Source organism: Clarias gariepinus, chromosome 15 (genome assembly GCF_024256425.1).
Source record: "Clarias gariepinus isolate MV-2021 ecotype Netherlands chromosome 15, CGAR_prim_01v2, whole genome shotgun sequence".
In the NCBI taxonomy this organism is placed as follows: domain Eukaryota; kingdom Metazoa; phylum Chordata; class Actinopteri; order Siluriformes; family Clariidae; genus Clarias; species Clarias gariepinus.
Window position 1 is genome coordinate 17,201,342 of NC_071114.1, and position 20,421 is coordinate 17,221,762.

General features: G+C 37.4%; 1 protein-coding gene across 1 annotated transcript; it reads left to right on the top strand.

Moving 5' to 3' along the window:
* Nucleotides 1–195: 195 nt before the first annotated feature.
* On the top strand, nucleotides 196–19,288 carry pak2b (p21 protein (Cdc42/Rac)-activated kinase 2b). Its single transcript, XM_053513094.1, has 15 exons — nucleotides 196–496; nucleotides 4,053–4,357; nucleotides 6,083–6,189; nucleotides 10,127–10,277; nucleotides 10,530–10,561; nucleotides 10,654–10,773; nucleotides 12,417–12,549; nucleotides 12,687–12,750; nucleotides 12,831–12,879; nucleotides 15,659–15,771; nucleotides 15,964–16,081; nucleotides 17,108–17,207; nucleotides 17,853–18,049; nucleotides 18,192–18,329; nucleotides 18,725–19,288. The coding sequence occupies exons 2-15, from the start codon at nucleotides 4,168–4,170 to the stop codon at nucleotides 18,809–18,811; spliced, it is 1,599 nt and encodes a 532-aa protein (XP_053369069.1). The 5' UTR covers nucleotides 196–496; nucleotides 4,053–4,167; the 3' UTR covers nucleotides 18,812–19,288.
* The last annotated feature ends 1,133 nt before the right edge of the window (nucleotides 19,289–20,421 follow it).

The following is a 20,421-nucleotide window of genomic DNA, read 5'->3' on the forward strand; positions in this document are numbered from 1 at the left end:
TTTGTTGGACTCCATTATTATTTTCCCACTCGTATTCGGACAAATCCCGCCTTCTGAACAATGATTGGCTGAAAGTCTAAAACCTCCCGCTCAAAGATTAATTAGTTGCGCTGTACTCCTCATTTCTTCACCAATCCGAACAAAGAAGCAAGGCATTGTCTTAATACGGGTGGGGAAATTAAACGCAAGGCTGCCCCGTATCGAAGGGTTGGGGCAGGTAGAAGCTAAGACTCGGGGAGAGAAGTCTCTGGGGCTGAGAAATCACCTCCCCGTCGCTCGCACAAAGAGTGAAAAGTCGCTAGTTAGCTGGATGTTTTGTATATAACGTTGGTTTTGAATGTCTTTCTTGGCCGTTTAGGTATTTTGTATGTTTAGGTTTTGCTGCCCGAAAGAGTACAGAATCTATTTTTTGTGAAGAAAAAGTGAAAAAGCTGCTTTAGGTCTGGATTGCCTACTAGCCAAGTTCCGTGGAAGTTTGCAGAGTGGAGCTGCACAGGTGAGCCGCTAACCTGCTGACTAACGGGTCATTATGTAACGTTACAAATTAGCAACATTCACATGAGCTCACTGATATTTGCATTTTTGACACCATGCTTTATGTTAGAATAAGCATTCGGGTAAGGCTAACAGGCTAGCTAGCTAGTTAGCAAGCTTATTACTAATGCCACATTTTTATTATCTAAAGTTGCGTCTCTGGCTTGCTAGTTAGCCTCGGTTACGACAACTTTCAGTCTAATCTCTAGTAGTTCAGTTTAATCTCTGCGTCGTGTGTGACTAGTAACCACAGCGCTAATGGCCATTGATCCGAGTGTAGCGCCGCTGTTAGCTGACTTTGCACAGTGTTCATCAGCAGTGCTGCCAACTCTTCAGGGGAAAGTAGATACAGCATGCTCGCGCAGGCTTTAGAGCTCCCCAGGTGACGTCATGATCGAACGATTTTGTATATAAAAACCTGATGCATCAATAACAATACAATAAAGGCAAATAGATATTAAGATATTAAATAAAAATTCGATATTTTATTATAGCATATGTTAAAGTATCGTATTAATTAAAGACTTGATTATTTAAGTTTATCATTAACATAAATTAATGTTAATGTATAGTTACATTTAGTGTTGTAGAACGTCTACAAGACAAGTTAGTTCCTGTTGTCACTTTGTGCCACAACAGCCATGAGCAGTTGTTTTTTTTCTTTTCAACCTGTAACTTTTTTTTATGCTACTAAGAAACAGGTTTTATCAGTGTTACTGTTCTAATATATATTATATCTATGGTTGCAGCTGATTTACACAGGGTGTGTGTGTGGGGGGGGGGGGCATTAAATAATCTTAAGGGGGGGGGGCATTAAATAATCTTAAGGGGGGGGGTTCACCTTAGGGTCCGGAATCATTCACGAGAATACTTGAGCCAAAATCCAGTTAATTTTGATCAGTGTGGGAACGCAATAATTCTGTGCTCTGGAACCGCTTCTGGTTAAAGCGGTATTTTTAGGCAAAATACAGCATACTCAGGCATGCGTCGACTCAGATAGGAAAGCAAACATACCTGAAAAAAGAAGTAGATCGCTGTTTAGACCCACCATCATTAGTGCCGTTGTCTCCTCCAAAATCTGTGTGCATAGCACACACTGATCTCATCCTCTGACCTACACAGCCAGAGCAGATAAAGTAGGAAAGCATGCAACAGGGTTGCTCTTGCGTTTTTTTTTTTTTTTTTTTTTCGAAATATTAACAATGTTAGACATAGCCAGTAGGTTAACAAAATGACTGCGAACACTGGCCAGTGTGAAGGGAGGAACAATCCTTTCTGAGCACCGTACAAATCAACCCTGCCTAATGTAAAAACGCCCTAAGAATTCTAACGAAGTTGCTGTTTTAAATAGGATAAAAAACATGTATTTCATAGTTATTTTAAGAGGATTTCAATAATTGTTAAATATGAAGGAGTATTTCAGCATGTTCATTAATGTTTCTTTAATAAATACCTGTTGTTAGTATTTCCAGTTTGCGTGTTTGCGGCTGATTATTTAAATATAGGCACGCCCACAGTTACCCATATATGGGGAGGCCCCCAAAATTCCTTTTAAAGTGGTCCTGAAAAATTCTAACATTCTCTTGATAATGTCATGGAGGAAGGCAACCAGGCCACAAATTAGTGTTACTTTGGAAATCACTTTAAACAGATTTGTTACTGTGGTCTCTGGAAGCTTTCTCTTTTAAATAAATAGTCCATGATTGGTTGGTTATTGATGATCTATCCAGTTCAAAGCAAATGTTTTATTGGTTAAATATTTCTCTTTTCATTAAATTGTTTGCAGACACCATACTGAGATGTACTTGCTGATAAATGAATTCTATATTTGGGTTTATAACCATAATATATATATATTTTTTTATACAGCGCTTCCAACAGTGGTCATTGTCCCAAAGCAGCTTCACACAAAAAAAAATAAAATAATAATAATAATAATATATGGGTTGCATTTAGATCCTCTTTTAAAGGAGCTGTACAGCAACACATATGACCACCTAATATGTGATCACCCTCAGGACCGAAAAATTCAAATTTCAAATTTTATTTGTCACATACACAGTCATACACAGTACAATATGCAGTGAAATGCTTAAACCATTTTAAGCGGGTCACCCTGGGACTACCAGGGTGACCCGCTTAAAATGTTTAGTCATGTAAATTTAATAGAAGTGGCAAAATACCTCTTTTTCCAATTTTATAAATGCATCACAATTTTATAAATATCCTGATTTTATTTGTTTATTTTAAGATTTTGTTAAATTGTAAAGAAACTTGACAAATTATTAGTTTCAACAAAAGGTTGCTGTGCTGTGTGAATAGTTTAGAAAGAATTAATATGTAACTGAATTTTTTAACCGCTTTCTCTAATTATAGGTTTATTATCGCGATATCTGGGTGCTGATTCAATTTGGATTGTGATTTTTAGGATATCCCTGTTCAACATTTTTTTTGTTTTGTTTTCAACAACAAAATAATTTGCCTCTCCAATGAAGGATGCTGTGCTGTCTGCCAGTGTGTGAATAGTTTGGAGCACACCACCTGTGGTATTATAGTGAAAGGCAACATTTCATTACTTTAAATGCAAACATATTAATTGAAAAACAACAATTGATTATAAAATTAGTGTGGTAATAAATGAATTGCCACAAAAATAATAACTGTTACTAAATTTGTACACACTGGCTTTTGCAGAAAATAGAAAATCACTTGCAATTTTTATTAAAAAAAAACAAACAAACTGCTTTTAAAAATTTATTTATTCATTTATTTTATATTTGACTGGTGCAGTACCACCAACTACTTGATTAGAGAGTGGAACAGAAGATTATCACATTGTATGAGAAATTTAAACAATAAACACCACAGGTTACACAGCATTCCAATGCTTCTGGGTACCTTAGTAATTTTTAATATTTCAAACCTTATAAAGATATGGCTTCTTGAAATAAATCAGCTTAATGCTGTTGCATCAAATAAGAAATTGCAATACGTCCCCCCAAAAAATGACAGTTTAAACATAAATATAATAAAGTATAAATATAATAAAAATAAAATTGAAATCAGTCAAATATCTCGATAAGCATATATTTCAATTTCCTAAGATATTTAAATAAAATTTTTAAATTAAATGACAATCTTCGCTTTTTGTTCCAGGAACTGACCCAGTCATTTTCTCGGAAGCCTGATACTGTCACTGGGCACCAGATTTGTGCTCTCTTCAATAATTGCAAAGACCTAAAAATAATGACTTTAAAAAAAGTTGTTTATTAACTGTTTGGAAAATAGTGTGCATTATGTAGACTAAAAAACATGAACGTTCTTTTGCACGTTGTTTGGAAATGTTTGGCAGATAATTGTACGTTGAGGAGTCTAGAAGCAGCTTGGAGGAAGTGAGACTTCTCACCCCTTCTTGCTTATGCAGCTTTCAAGTTATGCAAACAGTGCACAAGCGTGTCTCACCTCTCTACCCCTCTCTCTCTCTGTGTGTATCTGCTGTCACTTACCCACTTCTCTAGTTCTAATTCCTCTGGTTCTTATCTGCTTCTGCATTTCTTCCCCCCACAATCTGATTTAGTCCACCCTCCCATTTCTTCCCCCTTTTCCTTGCTCTTTTACTTTTCCTCTTGAACCATGTGTGATAACATGGACCACGAGGACAAGCCACCTGCCCCACCTGTGAGGATGAGTAGCACGATCTTCAGCGGGGACGGGAAAGACTACACACTGCTGGCCAATCACAGTTCCAAGCCCTTACCATCAGTGCCTGAAGAGAGGAAACCTCGTAGCAAAATCATCTCTATCTTCTCTGGGGCAGAGAAAGGTGTGTGTTATGTAAAGTAAGGGTGTGAATAGAGCTTTTGCAGTCATGTGATCCACAATAAGAATTTTGCCATTTTGTCTGGCAGTCATTCTTGGCACAGATAATACCGCCAAAACGATTTCTGTTCACCTGTCACTTTATCATGTCTGTGTGACTGAGGTTGCTGCTTGTGCAATCACACCAGTGTCTTTAGCAGTTTAGAGTTCGTGAGGGGGAAAAAAAAATTGGGAAATGAGATCTCATAAATTTAACATTGATGGAAACAGTGTTAACAATAAAAATACAGCAAATGCTAACTGAATAAGCTAATAACGCTAAAAAAATATAGCAACATTTTATTTTAGGGTATCATAATCATGAAATGGTCACTACACAAGCACAAGTGATCAGAAGAGACTCATTTTTGGCCAGAATCAGCCTCGTCTCCCAGCTTGCTGGCTGATAACCACAAATGTCTTCTTTTTGTCAGTGTGAAACTAATAAACTGGTCTTCTAGGCTTTTGACCTCGTATGTTCAGGTTTTTCCCCCATGCACAACAACCGTCCAACATTGTAACACTGCAGTCAGATTGGAAGACACCACAGTTGCAGGATTGGTTTTATATTGGGTCTAGTATCACACTCGGGAGCTCTATAATCACTCTTTAAAACAGTATATAAATATGTTCCTTCTTGGCCGCTTGATGGTATGAATAGGATGTGATTGAGAAAATGAACTGACATCCATATGAATTATGAATTATTTAACATGCAGGTCTAAACAAATTTTTTAGCAAATTTTTCCCTACCATCAAGAGGGATCACTTTATTTACAAATGTACTTCTGGGGTTTTTGTGGGAATTTTTCTCCTTAGTTTTCATCCTAATTTAGTCATGGCCAATTCCACCTTTAAGACATCGCTCCTCTATTACACGACTGCTACCAACAAGGGAGGGCAAAAGCTTCCTCTCAGGCACATAAAGCCAACCAGACCACATTTTTTGAAATGGTGTTTCAACTGCTGAGGAACACATTCTGAGGAGAACTGTTTATTTGAGCTCACAGACACATGATTGGTTAGTGTCACTGTGATTGATAGGCAAGATACTGCTTCCTCCTGCAAGGGCAGGTTGGCTTTCTTCGGCTCCTGGCTCCGGTTAGGGCTGTGGCATTATTGGGATTTAAGCTGGTGATCTGGAGATGATGACATGGCTGCTTTTCTGTTGCGGCAGTCAGCAGCGCTCCAGTAGAATCAAGCATTGCTGTTTTGCAGCAGCCCATATTACGTATTTTTCCTTGTTTTTTCTAGTAGCTTTTTTTAGTTTCTAAACAAGTTTGACTTCAAAATGATTACTATATTCTTGTGTTCGATTGAGGAATAAACAACAGATGATGGTTTGGGCCATTTGGATGACTTCCTGGAAGTAATCTTCATTTGATTTAATCCTAAATGGATTACAAATTAATCATATGAACAATTAAAACTTGCGGTGGAGAAACCATTGCTTCAATGCCTATGAAGTGTACATAAGACTAAGCCTCCAGTTACTAAACAGCAGAAGATGTGCCAACATAAACAAACAGAAACTCAAAGGGCCGCTAAGTGTAAGAATTTTCTGAGACATTCAAGTTTAAAGTTTCTTTTTAAACCAGATTGTGTCTGTTAGAGTTTTTTTATTTATTTTATTTTTTAAATGATTGTGGGTTGTGCCAACAAATCTTTAGATATTATTACTGCCTCTTAGGTGGAAGACGGAAAGACAGGGACAGGGAGCGGCCGGAAATCTCTTCTCCCTCGGGTTTTGAACACACCATCCATGTGGGCTTTGATGCTGTTACTGGGGAGTTCACGGTAAGAGGAAAAACCTTTATTTGTTGTACACCCAAGTTTTCGTATTATTAGGTCCACCTACTCTAGATTTACATGTTGTACAAAAAGTATTTTAGCTTTCCGAATACTATGAACATGTTTAAAAGAGATCTCCATGCCAGTAGTGTTGACCTTTTTTTTTTTTTTTTTTTTTTTTTTTCCTGACTCAGTATTGTGAAGATTTAATGCCAATCCAATATCAGAGTTTTTATTTACTTGCAGGTCTGTAGGGTAATTACACCTTACGCTCTACAACCTTTTGTTTATTTTAACCTGGTTAGCAAATATGGCAAAGGCAGCAATGTAATATAGCATCAGCAACCCTATTATATAATACAAAAACAGCTATGAAAGAATTATAAACATTTATTTGATGCCTTCTTTCCTACTCAATTCAGTTCGTTGCTTATTCCTACCCACCAGCCACCTGTTCCCTATCACACGACACCCAAAAATCAGGGATGTTGAATGCTGACATACGCTGCTTCCAATACACATGAAGCCAGCCAACCACATTTTTTTAGTAACTGCTTTCAGTAAAAGTTAAACAGGGGCGTGTTTTGCTGTTGTGTAACACATTAGGAGGAAAGCATTTTCTAAGCTCACACAGTTGGCTCATGTCACTGATCTCGCAATCTTCTCATGATAAGGTGTTTTTTTTTTCTTTCTATTTTTCCTGTCCTGTCACTTTTAAAAGCTTTGAACAGAAGTATACTCAAAAACTTCCTGCATCCACTTAACCTAAAGGCACTTAAGCATGCATATGAGACTAGACTGGAATTGTTTGGGGACGTGGACCCGTGATGTTTATGGTGTGTGTGAGAGAGCAATCCTCAGCAGTCAAACAAGGAGGGCATGAGTAGAAGAAGAACTGAAGAAGGTCCGTTTCAGTAATTCTGTGAGGGTGTTTTGCTGTGGTGAAGCTGGTTAATTATTGCATGTTTTAGATTTTATGCATATATCCAAGTTCACTGTAGTCTAGTTTCCCAGAACAATCCAGGAATATTAGGCGTTCTCAGGTCCCAGATTTAAATCTTACTAATCACTGTCACCTCAATTCCCCCTTGGTGTCTGTGTGCATTGGAGTTTGCATGTTCTCCTCATTCTTAGTGGGTTTCCTCTGGGTGCTCCAGGATCCTCCCACAGTTTAAAGATATGCAGATTGGGCTAACCGGTGTTCCAAAATTGCCCATAGTGTGAATGAGCGTGATTGTGTGTGTGTGCCCTGCAATGAATTGGCACCCTGTCTGCCCCTGGGTCTGAGTTGCCCTGTTGGCTCCTTGAGCAAGGCCCTTAACCCTAAAAAGTACTCAAATGTATAATGAGAAAATAATGCAAGTCTCTCTAGATGAGGGCATCTGCCAAATACCTAAATGTAAATGATGTGAATGTCCTATACGCAAGATAAAGCGGTATACACGGTCAGTGAGAGTGAGCATCGTGGTGGGATTTGAAGAGACAGTGGTAGAGTATCTGTGAACTTGAAGCATTTGCACAGGAAACGATAGGGTAAGTTAAAAAAAAATTGCTGGTGTATGTGCATTTGCATTTCTATAACCACATTTACCATGTAACCCAGTGGTTCTCAAACATTTTCTGTCATTCCCCACTTAAGGGGGTGGGCGAATTTTCAAGCCGAGTTTACGGTTTATTGAAATATCAATTTCTAAACCAATAAGATCAAATAACACCTAGTTCAAAACAGGTAAAATAAAAGTGCAATTGTTATAACAGGCTTACTTTGTCACTTATCTAGAGCTTTCTTTTAAAGAAGTCAAATGGATTATTAACGTGACTGGGGTGTGTTGTCTTTAAGTGTCTTCCTAATTTGTTGGGTCTCATGCTGTCTGCTGCCAGCGGTTTAAGACACAAAACACACGGGTCTCTCCTCTGCCCCACCATCCCCACCATGAATCCAAGCGCGACATAGGCTTCATCATGTTTTCCTTTCAGCTGCTTTTTCGTGGTCCATGTAACCAATGTATCCATTGACCTTATTATGCTCACTACATACAGTGCGCTACTGACCCGGTTTGTGACCGCGGTAAAGTTAGTTTAATATTCTCATCTCCGAATTCAATAGCTGCGTAAATAAACCCGAAAATAAGATACCCACATATAGTTCCTCTCTACGTTGTCTTTCAGCTACATCCGCCTTAAATTATACATATTTAAAAGCATAAACCCCATTATTCTCTACGGCACAAGGGATGATTTAGGGATCATCGCAAAACGCCGCACACCAACAAAAAGCGTAAAACAATATTGATCTTCCCTTCTGTTCAGTGCCTAAAAGAATCAAAAAGCAACTTTGTTACCACACTGGAAACTAGAAATGCCAGACTAGTACTGCCTGATAAAATATTAATTTTTACAAAATTACAGAAACATTAGCGTACACATTGGAATAAATGAAATTACATATATAATACTGAATGTTTCCTTATATATTGTTCCTCTGCAAGTAATATGCCGACATTAAACCGTTATTGTTGCACTGTGGTTCCACTTTTTCTCTGATGTTATTTTAATTTACTTGTATTAATGATCCATTTCTTTGCGTGTGATTGTTTAGTTTCGAGTGTCCGATCTTTATTGTCAATAAAGAAAATAGAATTATAATAGGTACTTTCCTATTATTTTCCACTAATTCCCTCCTGTTCATTGCATCCCACCTGTCATGTCTGTATTCCCCACTAGTGGGGCGCGCTCCACACTTTGAGAACCATGGATGTAACCTAATAGTTAATACTATGTGTTTTTAAAGAAAACGCATATAGTATTAACTATTAGGCTGAATGGTAAATGTGCTGATGTATATGCATTTTTGCATAATTATAACCGTATTTATTATGCAGCTTAATGTGTGTTTATTTCAAAGAAGACCTTCATCCTACATGGTTTAAGGGAAAAATTCAATTAATGCCTTCTTGGCTGTTTTGATTTTGCTCTTTGGCTGTCCTCATTTGTTACAAGTGCAAGCAAGATAATTTAATAACTGCTGACATGCTAAACTTATTTTATTTGGCTACAGTTAGTCAAAACTCTCAAGCCTATCTTTGTAAATATAGTTTCTAAGGTTCTATACTCTAGGAACATCAAAATAAATAAATGTGATGCGAACTACAATGCAAGCGTGTCAAATGAAATGTTCATTTAGAGGGTATGGTGTACTAAAAAAAAAAAAAATGAAACCAACACCTACTGTTTAGCTGTGGCACTTGTGATCCTTTTTGAAATGCTGATTATGCGGCATCACAGTGCAGTTTGATGCCTTTGGAGGAAAAAGATATCTGCCCTTTTACTGTATGTAAACGCGAGCTCCCTGGCACCCATGAGTCGCTAGTGTTGCTGTGACCGGTGAGTGAGCATATGCTCACATTCAGAGATCATGCTCAGCTGAACCCCTGGCTAGGATTGTTTCAATATTAATGGGATTCAAACACAATCTTGAGAAAAAAGTGCTTACTACACTGATACAGGATGTACGGTCAGCAACAGTCAGGCCCAGTGTAATTAAAAAAAAAAATCAACTCCGGTACAAGGAAGAGTAAAGATGTTGTACTTGAAAGATATTTATTTTCACTTTGCCTAAACATTATCTGGGTATCATGACAATTCACAAGCTGGGTTTTATGGGCCAGTAGAAAGCATGTACTGTAAATGGGACTGTGGTCTCAAAATGTTTGTGGGAAGAGTTGAAATTCCCAGGTAATTTCATCATGGATCGTATCTTAAGATGTGCACTGGATCATCTCAGTGGTATCCGTTGTAGTTTTCACACATCTCTAGACATGGAATGTTGTTTTTTTTTTTTAATCGGAATGTATAACAACCACACCAGTTTAATGTCAGGGCTGCTCTCTTTCTAAAAATAGTCAGAATAATAGTTTGTTCTTGTCTGTGCTTTGTCCTGTAGGGAATGCCAGAACAATGGGCACGATTACTGCAGACCTCCAACATCACCAAGTCCGAACAGAAGAAAAACCCTCAAGCTGTGCTAGATGTCCTCAAGTTCTACGACTCCACAGGAAACACAGGCAGGCAGAAGTACCTCAGCTTCTCTTCAGGTAAGCTCGGCATCTCTCATGTGGATTGCATGCAACGTAATTTGCCTCAACATTTTTTTTCATTTTTTTAAATTTAATTGTGTACAATACATTATTTTTGAGAATCAAAAGACACTCAAAATTCATAACAGTAGGACCTTAGGGTTCATTGCCCACTGCTGGGGGTAGAAATCAATCAAATCTTTTCTCTTTGACAACACCTGATGTCTTGTTTTGCATTGTTTCTCTTCTACCCCTCTAATGTTTGTTTAGAGAAGGATGGATTTCCTTCGGCTAATCATTCGGTAAGATTTGCACTGTTGGCTCCAGAATTTCAAATATTCGTTTTGCCTTTTAAGGGTCACATGCTGATTCCATGTTGTCTTTAAACACACAGCCTGTTAAAAAGAGTGCAGAACCGCCGTCACCAAACGTTAAGAATGTTGATGATGATGATGACGACGACGAGGGGACACCTCCGCCTGTTGTGGCACCACGGCCAGAGCACACCAAGGGGGTAAGAAAAAGCTACGAAGTGGATAATTTGTATGTGTCTTGTGTGTTATGGTTTTAGGTGATGCATTGAAATCACAGCGTAAATTAAAGCCCAATCCCAATTCCGTTTTCTACCCCTTCCCCTACCCCTCGCCCCTTGCCCATGTCCCTTGAAACGAAGTGGAAAGGGGAAGGGTTAAAATATTTCCCCTAAGAAATGGGACACCACTACAACACTGTTATACGTCATCATGCGTATCCGTTCATTTACATGTACACTTATGGCCGTAAGCAAAACAAACAATGCGTTATCAAATGCTCGGCAAACTGCCGTGCTACTGAACTTTCATATTTGTTTGTAGCATGCAGTAAAGTGTATATGACATAAAAATATATTTTTGTATTTATATATCGCGCAATCGGTGCTATCCGCTAGCAGAACATCACCATAAACACACACACAAGACTTAAGGTAATATACATATAATGAAAACTTGTCATAAAAATCCTTATTAATGGAAAAAATTTGTTACATTTATGAGTCTGCTTGCTCGAGTGAGCAGCCATCTTGAAAATTTCGCTTAGCCCTTCGTTTGAAGTGAGGTCCCGAAAAATCTTCGTTTGGAGGGCTATCTGGCCCTTCCCCTTACCCCTACCCCTCCAACCAAACGAGAAATGAGATACCCCTACCCCTTCACGTGAACGCGCCAAACGGAGGGGTAGGGCTAAGTGTAGGGGTAAGGGGTAGAATTTGGATTGGGCTCAAATCTACCAGTAGCAGAGCTTTTATTATTGTACTAGGTTTATTGCAATACTTATTTTTGTCATTATTTTTTATAAGTAAACATTCAGTAGTTTATTCAAGTTTAAATAGGGTTCAGGTCAAAAATTCAGTACAACCGTTTACTATTGTAAGTCGAAGTTGAAGTTTAAGTTTATTTGTCACATGCACAATTATACAGAGTACAATATGCAGCTAAATGATTTTTGCGACCACAGAGTCGCGACGGCAGCCACCTAACCGGCGCCAGCATAGAAAATAAGGAATAAGATACATGAGGATAATGAGGGTAAAAAAATCCCCTCCCAGACTGTCCTTCGAAAAGGGCAGTGTGCGATCAGGGGTACAAAAAATACCTCAGCAACAAGCACAGAAAAACATGTAAACACAAGACATAAACATTGCAACAATGAGGGTACAGGGGATAGGAAATGTCCAATGTAGGCAAACAGCTCCAGTCCCTGCAGCTAAAGAGCGCTGGTCCCGATTCCGCCTACCCACACTGAAGGGAATAAGCACACGAAGGCGTTGGATATGGGGAAGGTAGAGTGTCTATCTGTAGCTGTTCTGTGCGTGCGTGCGTGTCAGTTGTAAGCCTGTAACATCCCTATCGTCTTGTACCAATAAGCCATTTTTCTCCTATTTTCCCTCGACTTTCGTATAGTATGTTTGTGCTACATCAGGGTTTCAGTAATTACAGTTCTATTTGGGGTTGTTGATTATCTTTGAAGTATTTATTTCTAAAGATCAAATAAAAATCTCTCCAGTGGTGGATGATGCCATTTTATTCCTGGGTTTGGTTTATTACACATTATGTACTGTAAGATTTCATAACATTTTTATAGATTTCTGCTAATATCCCCACTGCTGTCTTTCTCTTTCAGGCAAATACACGGTCAGTTATTGATCCAATCCCTGCACCAGTCTCTCCAGATGGGGACAGTGCATCCAAAGCTGCAGACAAACAAAGACCCAAAAAGGGCAAGATGTCTGATGAGGAGATCATGGACAAATTGAGTACGACTCCACACAAATATATGCACCTTGCTCACATTTAAAAAAAAAAAAAAAAACCAAGGAAAAAGTTGTTTTTTGAATTGTGAACCAATGGTCAACAATTTCTGTCCTAAGACTGTCTATTTTCTTGTGTGCAGGAACCATAGTCAGTATTGGAGATCCTAAAAAGAAGTACACACGATACGAAAAGATCGGACAAGGGTGAGCTTCGTTTTAGACCTTGGTACTAATAAGATCATGTCTTTGCTAGAGTGTTCATAAACTTTCTACTTCTTTTTCAGAGCTTCAGGGACAGTGTTTACGGCTATCGATGTTGCTACTGGACAAGAGGTAATAAAAATAGCTGCCAATGGAGAATATAATTTTAGAGCATTCATAAAATATATTTTAATCATTATTCACTTTCCTGATTTATGGTTATGGTGAGAGAAGAGCATGCAGAGGATAGGGTTAGATGGAGGCAGATGGTTCGCTGTGGCGACCCCTAAAAGGGAACAGCCGAAAGACAAAGAAGATTAGTCATTTTTCTACAATGTAATATGCTTTAATTAAAGAAATAGTGTGACCAAGAAATTGAATTTTATTACCTAATCTCAATTTGATCAGTTAGCCCCGCTACGTATTTCATACAATTCTTTTGTGTGAGGAATGTTTAAATCTTGCAATTCTGTGATAAACCAATTGAGTTTCTATTTGGCATAAGTCAAATGGCATTTAGGCTTGTTTTGTAAAAGGCATAGCAGTAGCACTTTAATGTGTTTTAATAGTTGTTTTGTCTCAATTCTATGAGTTCTCATTACATCGTGTGTGTGCGTACATGTTTGTCCCCTTTCTGTCACTTATTAACATAACTGTGATTTCTACTGTTAAATATGTATAGTAATATAAAATATAATATAATTATTTATTTATTTATCATGCATAAATAAATAAATATTATATATATTTATTTATCATGCAGCTTTAGCAAGTGTTTGGGATTTCCGTTCACGAGTCTATTTCGGAAACGCTGGGTTTAGTGGGGGATTATTCATGTGAGGCAAAACACAAGATCGCTTTGCATCACAGTCATTCTCACACTCATTCAACTTACTGTAGTCCAGTGGTTCTCAAACATTTTCTGTCATTCCCCACTTAAGGGGGTGGGCGAATTTTCAAGCCCCACTTGTCAACAAAATGGTAACGAAAACGGCCAAGTGTACTATTTATTGAAATATAAATTTCTAAACCGATAAGATCAAATAACACCAAGGTTAAAACGGATAAAATATACGTGCAATTGTTATAAGTGTCTTCCTACTTTGTTGGGTCTCGTGCTATCTGCTGCCAGCGGTTTAAGACACAAAACACACACGGGTCTCTCTTCTGCCCCACCATCCCCACCATGAATCCAAGCGCAACATGGGCTTCATCATGTTTTCCTTTCGGCCGGCTTTTTGATCGATTAGGCTGATGATGCTGAATCGCCTGCTTTTTTGTGGCCAAGGGCACGGATTGCCCCCTCCCCACATAATCTCTTTAAAATAATATATTAAACCATAACTTCATAGGTTTATGGTTTACAAATGACAAATTATAACAAATGAATTTTATTTTTAAATAAACAATATAAAAAAATGTATAGGGGAAAAAATATATAAATTAGGCTATATATTTTTTTCATATACATCATGTGTATTTTTATATTGCTTATTTTATAATAAAAATTGTTCCCTGTAATTTTTCACCACAAACAATATTTATTTAGTGCGATTTATGATAAATAATTTATTTGTACATTGACAAACCCCTGCAAAATAAATCTTTTTTGGGGATTTGTATTAATCGTCTCGACGGCTGTCACGTGCCTATGGTTAATTATAATAGTAATAATATATTTAATAATATTAAACCTTTGAATGTATGTCCGAATATAATATTTGATAGAGATTATGAAGGGGGGCAATCCGTGGCAGGGGTAATTTTAGCGCATAACACCTTTTTGTGTCCGCGGTAAAGTTAGTTTTATATTCGCATCTCCGAATTCAATAGCTGTGTAAATAAACCCGAAAATAAGACCCACATATATTGCCTCTCTACATCGTCTTTAAGCTACATCTGCCTTAAATTATCCATGTTTAAAAGCATAAACACCATTATTCTCTACGGCGCAACGAATGATTTAGGGATCATCGCAAAAAGCCGCACAGCAACAAAAAGTGTAGAACGATATTGATCTTCCCTTTTGTTCAGCCCCTAAAGGATCAAAAAGCAACTTTGTTACCACACTGGAAACTAGAAATGCCAGACTAGTACTGCCTGATAAAATATAAAATTTTCAACAAAAATACAGAAACATTAGCATACACATTGGAATAAATGAAATGACATACATAATACAGAATGTTTCCTTATATATTGTTCCTCTGCAATTAACATGCCGACGTTAAACCGTTATTGTTGCACTATGGTTCCCCTTTTTCCCTGATGTTATTTTAATTTACTTGTATTAATGATCCGTTTCTTTGCGTGTGATTGTTTAGTTAAGAGTGTCCGATCTTTATCGTCAATAAAGAAAAGCATGAATTAGAATAGGTACTTTCCTATTATTTTCCACAAATTCCCTCCCGTTCATTGCGCCCCACCTGTCATATCTGTATTCCCCACTAGTGGGGTGCCCCACACTTTGAGAACCACTGCTGTAGTCAGTCTTCCAATCTGCATGATTCTATGAGGTGCAAGGAGACTAGAGAAGACCGAGAAACGAGAGGCGGACATGCTTAGGAACTCTGCACAGACAGAGCTGTGAGACAGCAGCGCTACCCACTGTACCCATGCCACCATGCCGGAAAAATGTCAACTTTGGTCGATGTTAGTCTGGTAGAATTTACGCAAAACAAAGAAATAAAACATCAGACATCTTGGCTAGTAGATTTATAAGAGATTGTAAGTTTTATGCTAATGATTTATTCAAGAGTGAAAATCAACATGCATGGAAATTCTGTCACTTTACCTGACATTAGAAATTGCTATAAAGTTGTGACCAATGGTACCCTATCAGCTTTTCAATCAAAATGTCTAAAGTACATATATGTACTGTACATCGGTTTTCTTTCCTTGCTTTTCATAGGTGGCCATCAAGCAGATCAACCTACAAAAACAACCCAAGAAGGAGCTAATTATCAATGAAATTCTTGTTATGAAGGAACTGAAAAACCCTAACATTGTCAATTTTTTAGACAGGTACCTTTTTATATTTCCTTTTTTTTTAAAATTTTTATAAGGCTAACACGTATTTGCTGCATGCTGTAGATTTTTTTTCTTGTTTGTTAAATGTACTGTTTGTATAGGATTAGCTCTAATATAATGGCACACTCATAATTTCATACTGAGTACTGTAACTCTGTGGCCATGTGAACTGTGTGTGTTCTGAAGTTTTCTAGTAGGGGAAGAGCTGTTTGTGGTGATGGAGTACCTGGCTGGTGGCTCACTAACTGACGTAGTTACAGAAACCTGTATGGATGAAGCTCAGATCGCTGCGGTTTGCAGAGAGGTGAGGGGAAAGTCCAGTCTGGTAATCCATAAATGTGTGGCGCCAGTCACACAGTGTGTGCTGGGCTTCATGCAGTTTAAATTAAACGTGTGGTCTCAAACATTGCTTTCTGAATAGCTGCTTAAGTGAGTATGGAGTGTTGGGTGTACTGATAGCTGTAAAATTTAAGCAACCTGTTTTTTAAATTATAACACTTGTTTTTGCCAGGACTGAATTTAGACTCGCAGGACACCAGTATTGAGTGATTCAGATATAATTTGTTTTGCACTGGAAGCAGCATTAAGTTCTTACCTAGTATTCTTAAGATTTACATTACCAGTCAAATGTTTAGACACATTATTCCTAAGTCTTTCCTGATTATTTTTTTCTATCTTGTAAGATGATACTTAAGGCATTCAAAGTATGCAATAATTTTCTTTGAACAGTTGATATTGAGATGTGTCTGCTACTTATGCATAAAAACAAATGCACTTGACAATACTGTAAAAAGTATTCCAGAACAGCTGATCTTTGTATCTTAAAGTAACAACTAACTACTGTCGTTACTTAATTACCAAATTCCGTACATATAATTTTATAGTTTTGAAATCTTCAGTATTATTTTAAACCAAAAAAACATAATTCCAAACAGGAATCCAAATTTGTAACTAGTATTGTATTTCCATGTGGATGTGTAGGGGTAAAGCATTTTCTTTTTGCTCACCCCTCTGGGAAACTTCAAATCAAACAAAATCAAATTTTGAGTATTTTGTATTGAGTCTGTTTGGGATGCAAAATTTGATTCTTTCTTCAGAAAAGACGCGTGGGCTATTTTGATCTACACCCCTCCCCTCTAATGCTTTTAAAGAGGCTTTTAACATTTAGGCATAATGGGTTGAACAATTTGTCAGAATGAGCTTGTTGTAAGAAAAGTAATGTAAAATAAAAGAATACAATTTGGTACGTTAAGTAGACCATTGTAATGATTTCTTAACATCCAATCTAGGCTCTATGTAGTTATTTTTATGTTTTGGTTTTATTTTGCAGTGTTTACAAGCACTAGAATTCCTTCATGCCAACCAGGTCATTCATCGAGACATCAAGAGTGACAATGTTCTGCTAGGAATGGACGGCTCTGTTAAACTAAGTACGTCAAACCACACAGGGAATTGGAAACCCACCCACAGTTATAATACTGTTTGATATGAGAGAGGTTTTATCTTGCACATAATTGATAACGATCGGACTCTATTAGTTGGTAAAACCAGAAGAGCTGCTTCTTTCACTTGCCATTTTACAGTGAAACTCAATGTCCATTAACTTTATAATGAATTTCTTATTAATACACAATGTGACCTCCCAAAATAACCAAGAGTTTTAGAATACAATGCAGCTATATTGGAAGGCAGATACTTGTCTCAGCTAGATAACAATCTGAATTGACGAGGGCAATGATGCTTAGTTGAAACTTTGGATCCTGACCTGTTTAAGCAGAGTGTACAGATTAAGAAATGAGAGCACTATGATTATGGGAAGCCATTGGGGTCAAATTTAGTCATGTGATTAAATCTAGATTAATCACGTGTTAACGTGGTAATATTTAATCTAAGCCCAAAATCTCAATTATTATAAATACTATTAGACTTGTTTTTCCCTTTCAATTATATTGCATTTAAGTTAGTTTATTTTGCTGAAAAATAGTTGTGTTATGTTGGACATGTATGCACGTTTCCTGGTGTTAATCACTTGTTTTCCTTCCCCTCTCATTTTCGTTCTCCTATGTGTGCTTTAGCGGATTTTGGGTTCTGTGCCCAGATCACACCAGAGCAGAGCAAGAGAAGCACAATGGTGGGCACCCCATACTGGATGGCCCCTGAGGTTGTTACTCGTAAAGCTTATGGTCCCAAAGTCGACATCTGGTCTCTCGGCATCATGGCTATTGAGATGGTGGAAGGAGAGCCTCCATACCTTAATGAGAATCCACTGAGGGTCAGTCACTTGTTCCCTACTTAACAGACCTCACCCTCTGGGATTTACAGAGAGGGTTTAAAAATAAATAAATCATGTATACTCTTACCAATGCCTGCTTAGTTGGATTCCTCACCTATTCAAACTTGCTTCCTACTTGCAGGCACTGTACCTCATTGCTACTAATGGAACTCCAGAGTTGCAGAGTCCAGAGAAATTGTCACCCATCTTTCGTGATTTCTTAGCTCGCTGTCTGGAAATGGATGTAGAAAAGAGGGGCAGCAGTAAAGACCTATTACAGGTAAAAAAAAAAGGGAATTTGGTGTATTGAATTTCTTGAATTATATACAAATTTTCATAAGCGTTATTGGGAGTCCTAGTTCTGCATGCTGTTCGGAGTAGCTCACTAATTTTTGTTTTATTACATACAAATGTGTACTATGTGACCGAGTCTGTGAAAACCCAACTACCGAGTCACTGTTCTCTCCATAACTTCATTCTATATATGAAATCAAGTGGAAAACAGATAATAACAAAAAAAGATTTTGGCTGAGTTATCACAGACTGGTTCATATATGTACTTCACTTACCTGGATGATCCGCTGAATCCTCTCTGCCTATGTTTACTGTATATGACAAAAGCATTGTTCATGACTATTAAACATTGACCTGAATCTGTTTTCTCCACCCTCTTAGCATCCTTTCCTGAAGTTGGCTAAGCCTCTGTCCAGTCTCACACCGCTCATTCTGGCTGCTAAGGACGCCATGAAAAACAACCGCTAAAATCCTCCCTATATGAGCCTACTGAGAATCTCAGCGTTTTGAACGGACTCTAACTCCTGTGCCACGTATCTGACTGCTGTGCCACCTGGCCAGCTAGTATTGCCAAAACATTTCTACAAGCAGTTTCAAATTTCCAGCTTTTTAACCTGGTGGGACTTTTTTTCCTTTTTTTTTGGTCCATGTGAGTAGGGAAGGGAGCAGCAGCATCTTAAATGTCTCGTCTGTTCATCTGTGTTACTGTAGCCTTTTCCATACTGTTTATGCTGCACAGTATTTCATCAGGTCTTTCCTGTCCTTTCTTCTTTTTTGACAATTATGTGCAGGAGATTTGTGCTTAAGGGGAGAAGTATTTAAAGTGTCCTTGAGATGTTTTGTTAGTAATTTCATTTTTATAGAGAAATGAAAAAAAAAACATGTGCCCAACTTTTTCATTTTTCTTACAAATGTAGCTGAGATTAGTAAAACGTTATTAGTGGGCGTTTGTTGCCTGGTGTCCTTGTCTTTTCAAGCATGACCTGATGTATTAATGGACCAGTTTTTGGAACTCTATAACATGTAAACCTTCATGACACAGATGGCATATGTTGTGTATTTTAAAGAATCTTAATAACTGGTCCACCAACATTTTTAGACTACATGTTTGTATAAATGAGTGTTTTGTAGTAACTAACATTTATTACAAGATTACAGCTGTAATCATGTCAAATGCCAGAATGGATATTTTTTATGGCTCATCAAAAATCATCTTTGCAGCTGCCTTTTTATGTCATTACATGGGCTGTCCAACAGCCTCAAGTTTCTGATGATATTTAAATGAATTACCTGAAACTCACTTGTGCCATATTACAGCAAATACAGTCAATTAATAGTCTGTGAATAAGTTTTGGGTTAATTGCTAAATTATAATTGTAAGTCACAATTACCCTGCATTCAAAATGTAATTTCAGCTAAGGTACGTGTTGATTTTATGGTTATCAACAGGGATTGATCATTTAAAAATAGGAACTTTTTTTTTTTTTTTTAGCTACCACAGTGCATTTCAAATGTGGGTGAACATGGGGAAATTATGTATGTGTGTATTTTTATATGCATACAGTATACTTACATGCACACAGTCAGCCAAAAATGTATACACACTTTGGGAAATAGTATAATGTATATTATGTGAATATAATAATGCATCACATGATAAAACATATAGCAAAACATTTGGTATTAAAATATTTATACAAAAGTTTTTTGTTTTTCTGAAATGTGTATACTTTTTTTGGCCGACTCGTTATTGTCACAGCAAAAACACTGGGCATAGCCAAATATATACTTTTTTTATATATATATTTATAAAATAAAAATCACCAAAAGGTTAGGCATACAACACACGTAATAGATACAACAACTATAATAGAAATAAAATCACTTTGTGCACATTTGTGCTGAAGTAGGCAGTGGGCGCACAAAACATGGTGCTGTTCCTAAACTGTTTTACAAATTTAGATGTACTGTACAGTGAACCTTGGATTACGAGCATAATTCATTCCGGAAGCGGGCTCGTATTTCAAAACACTCAAATCAAATTTTCCCATAAGAAATATTGGAAACTCATTTAAACT

Excerpts from the sequence above, each read along its gene's own strand:
- pak2b (XM_053513094.1), top strand. The coding sequence starts at position 4,168 with ATGTGTGATAACATGGACCACGAGGACAAGCCACCTGCCCCACCTGTG. Across the intron at positions 10,278-10,529 it reads GTACCTCAGCTTCTCTTCAG|AGAAGGATGGATTTCCTTCG; the intron begins GTAAGCTCGGCA and ends ATGTTTGTTTAG. Across the intron at positions 10,774-12,416 it reads GGCCAGAGCACACCAAGGGG|GCAAATACACGGTCAGTTAT; the intron begins GTAAGAAAAAGC and ends TTTCTCTTTCAG.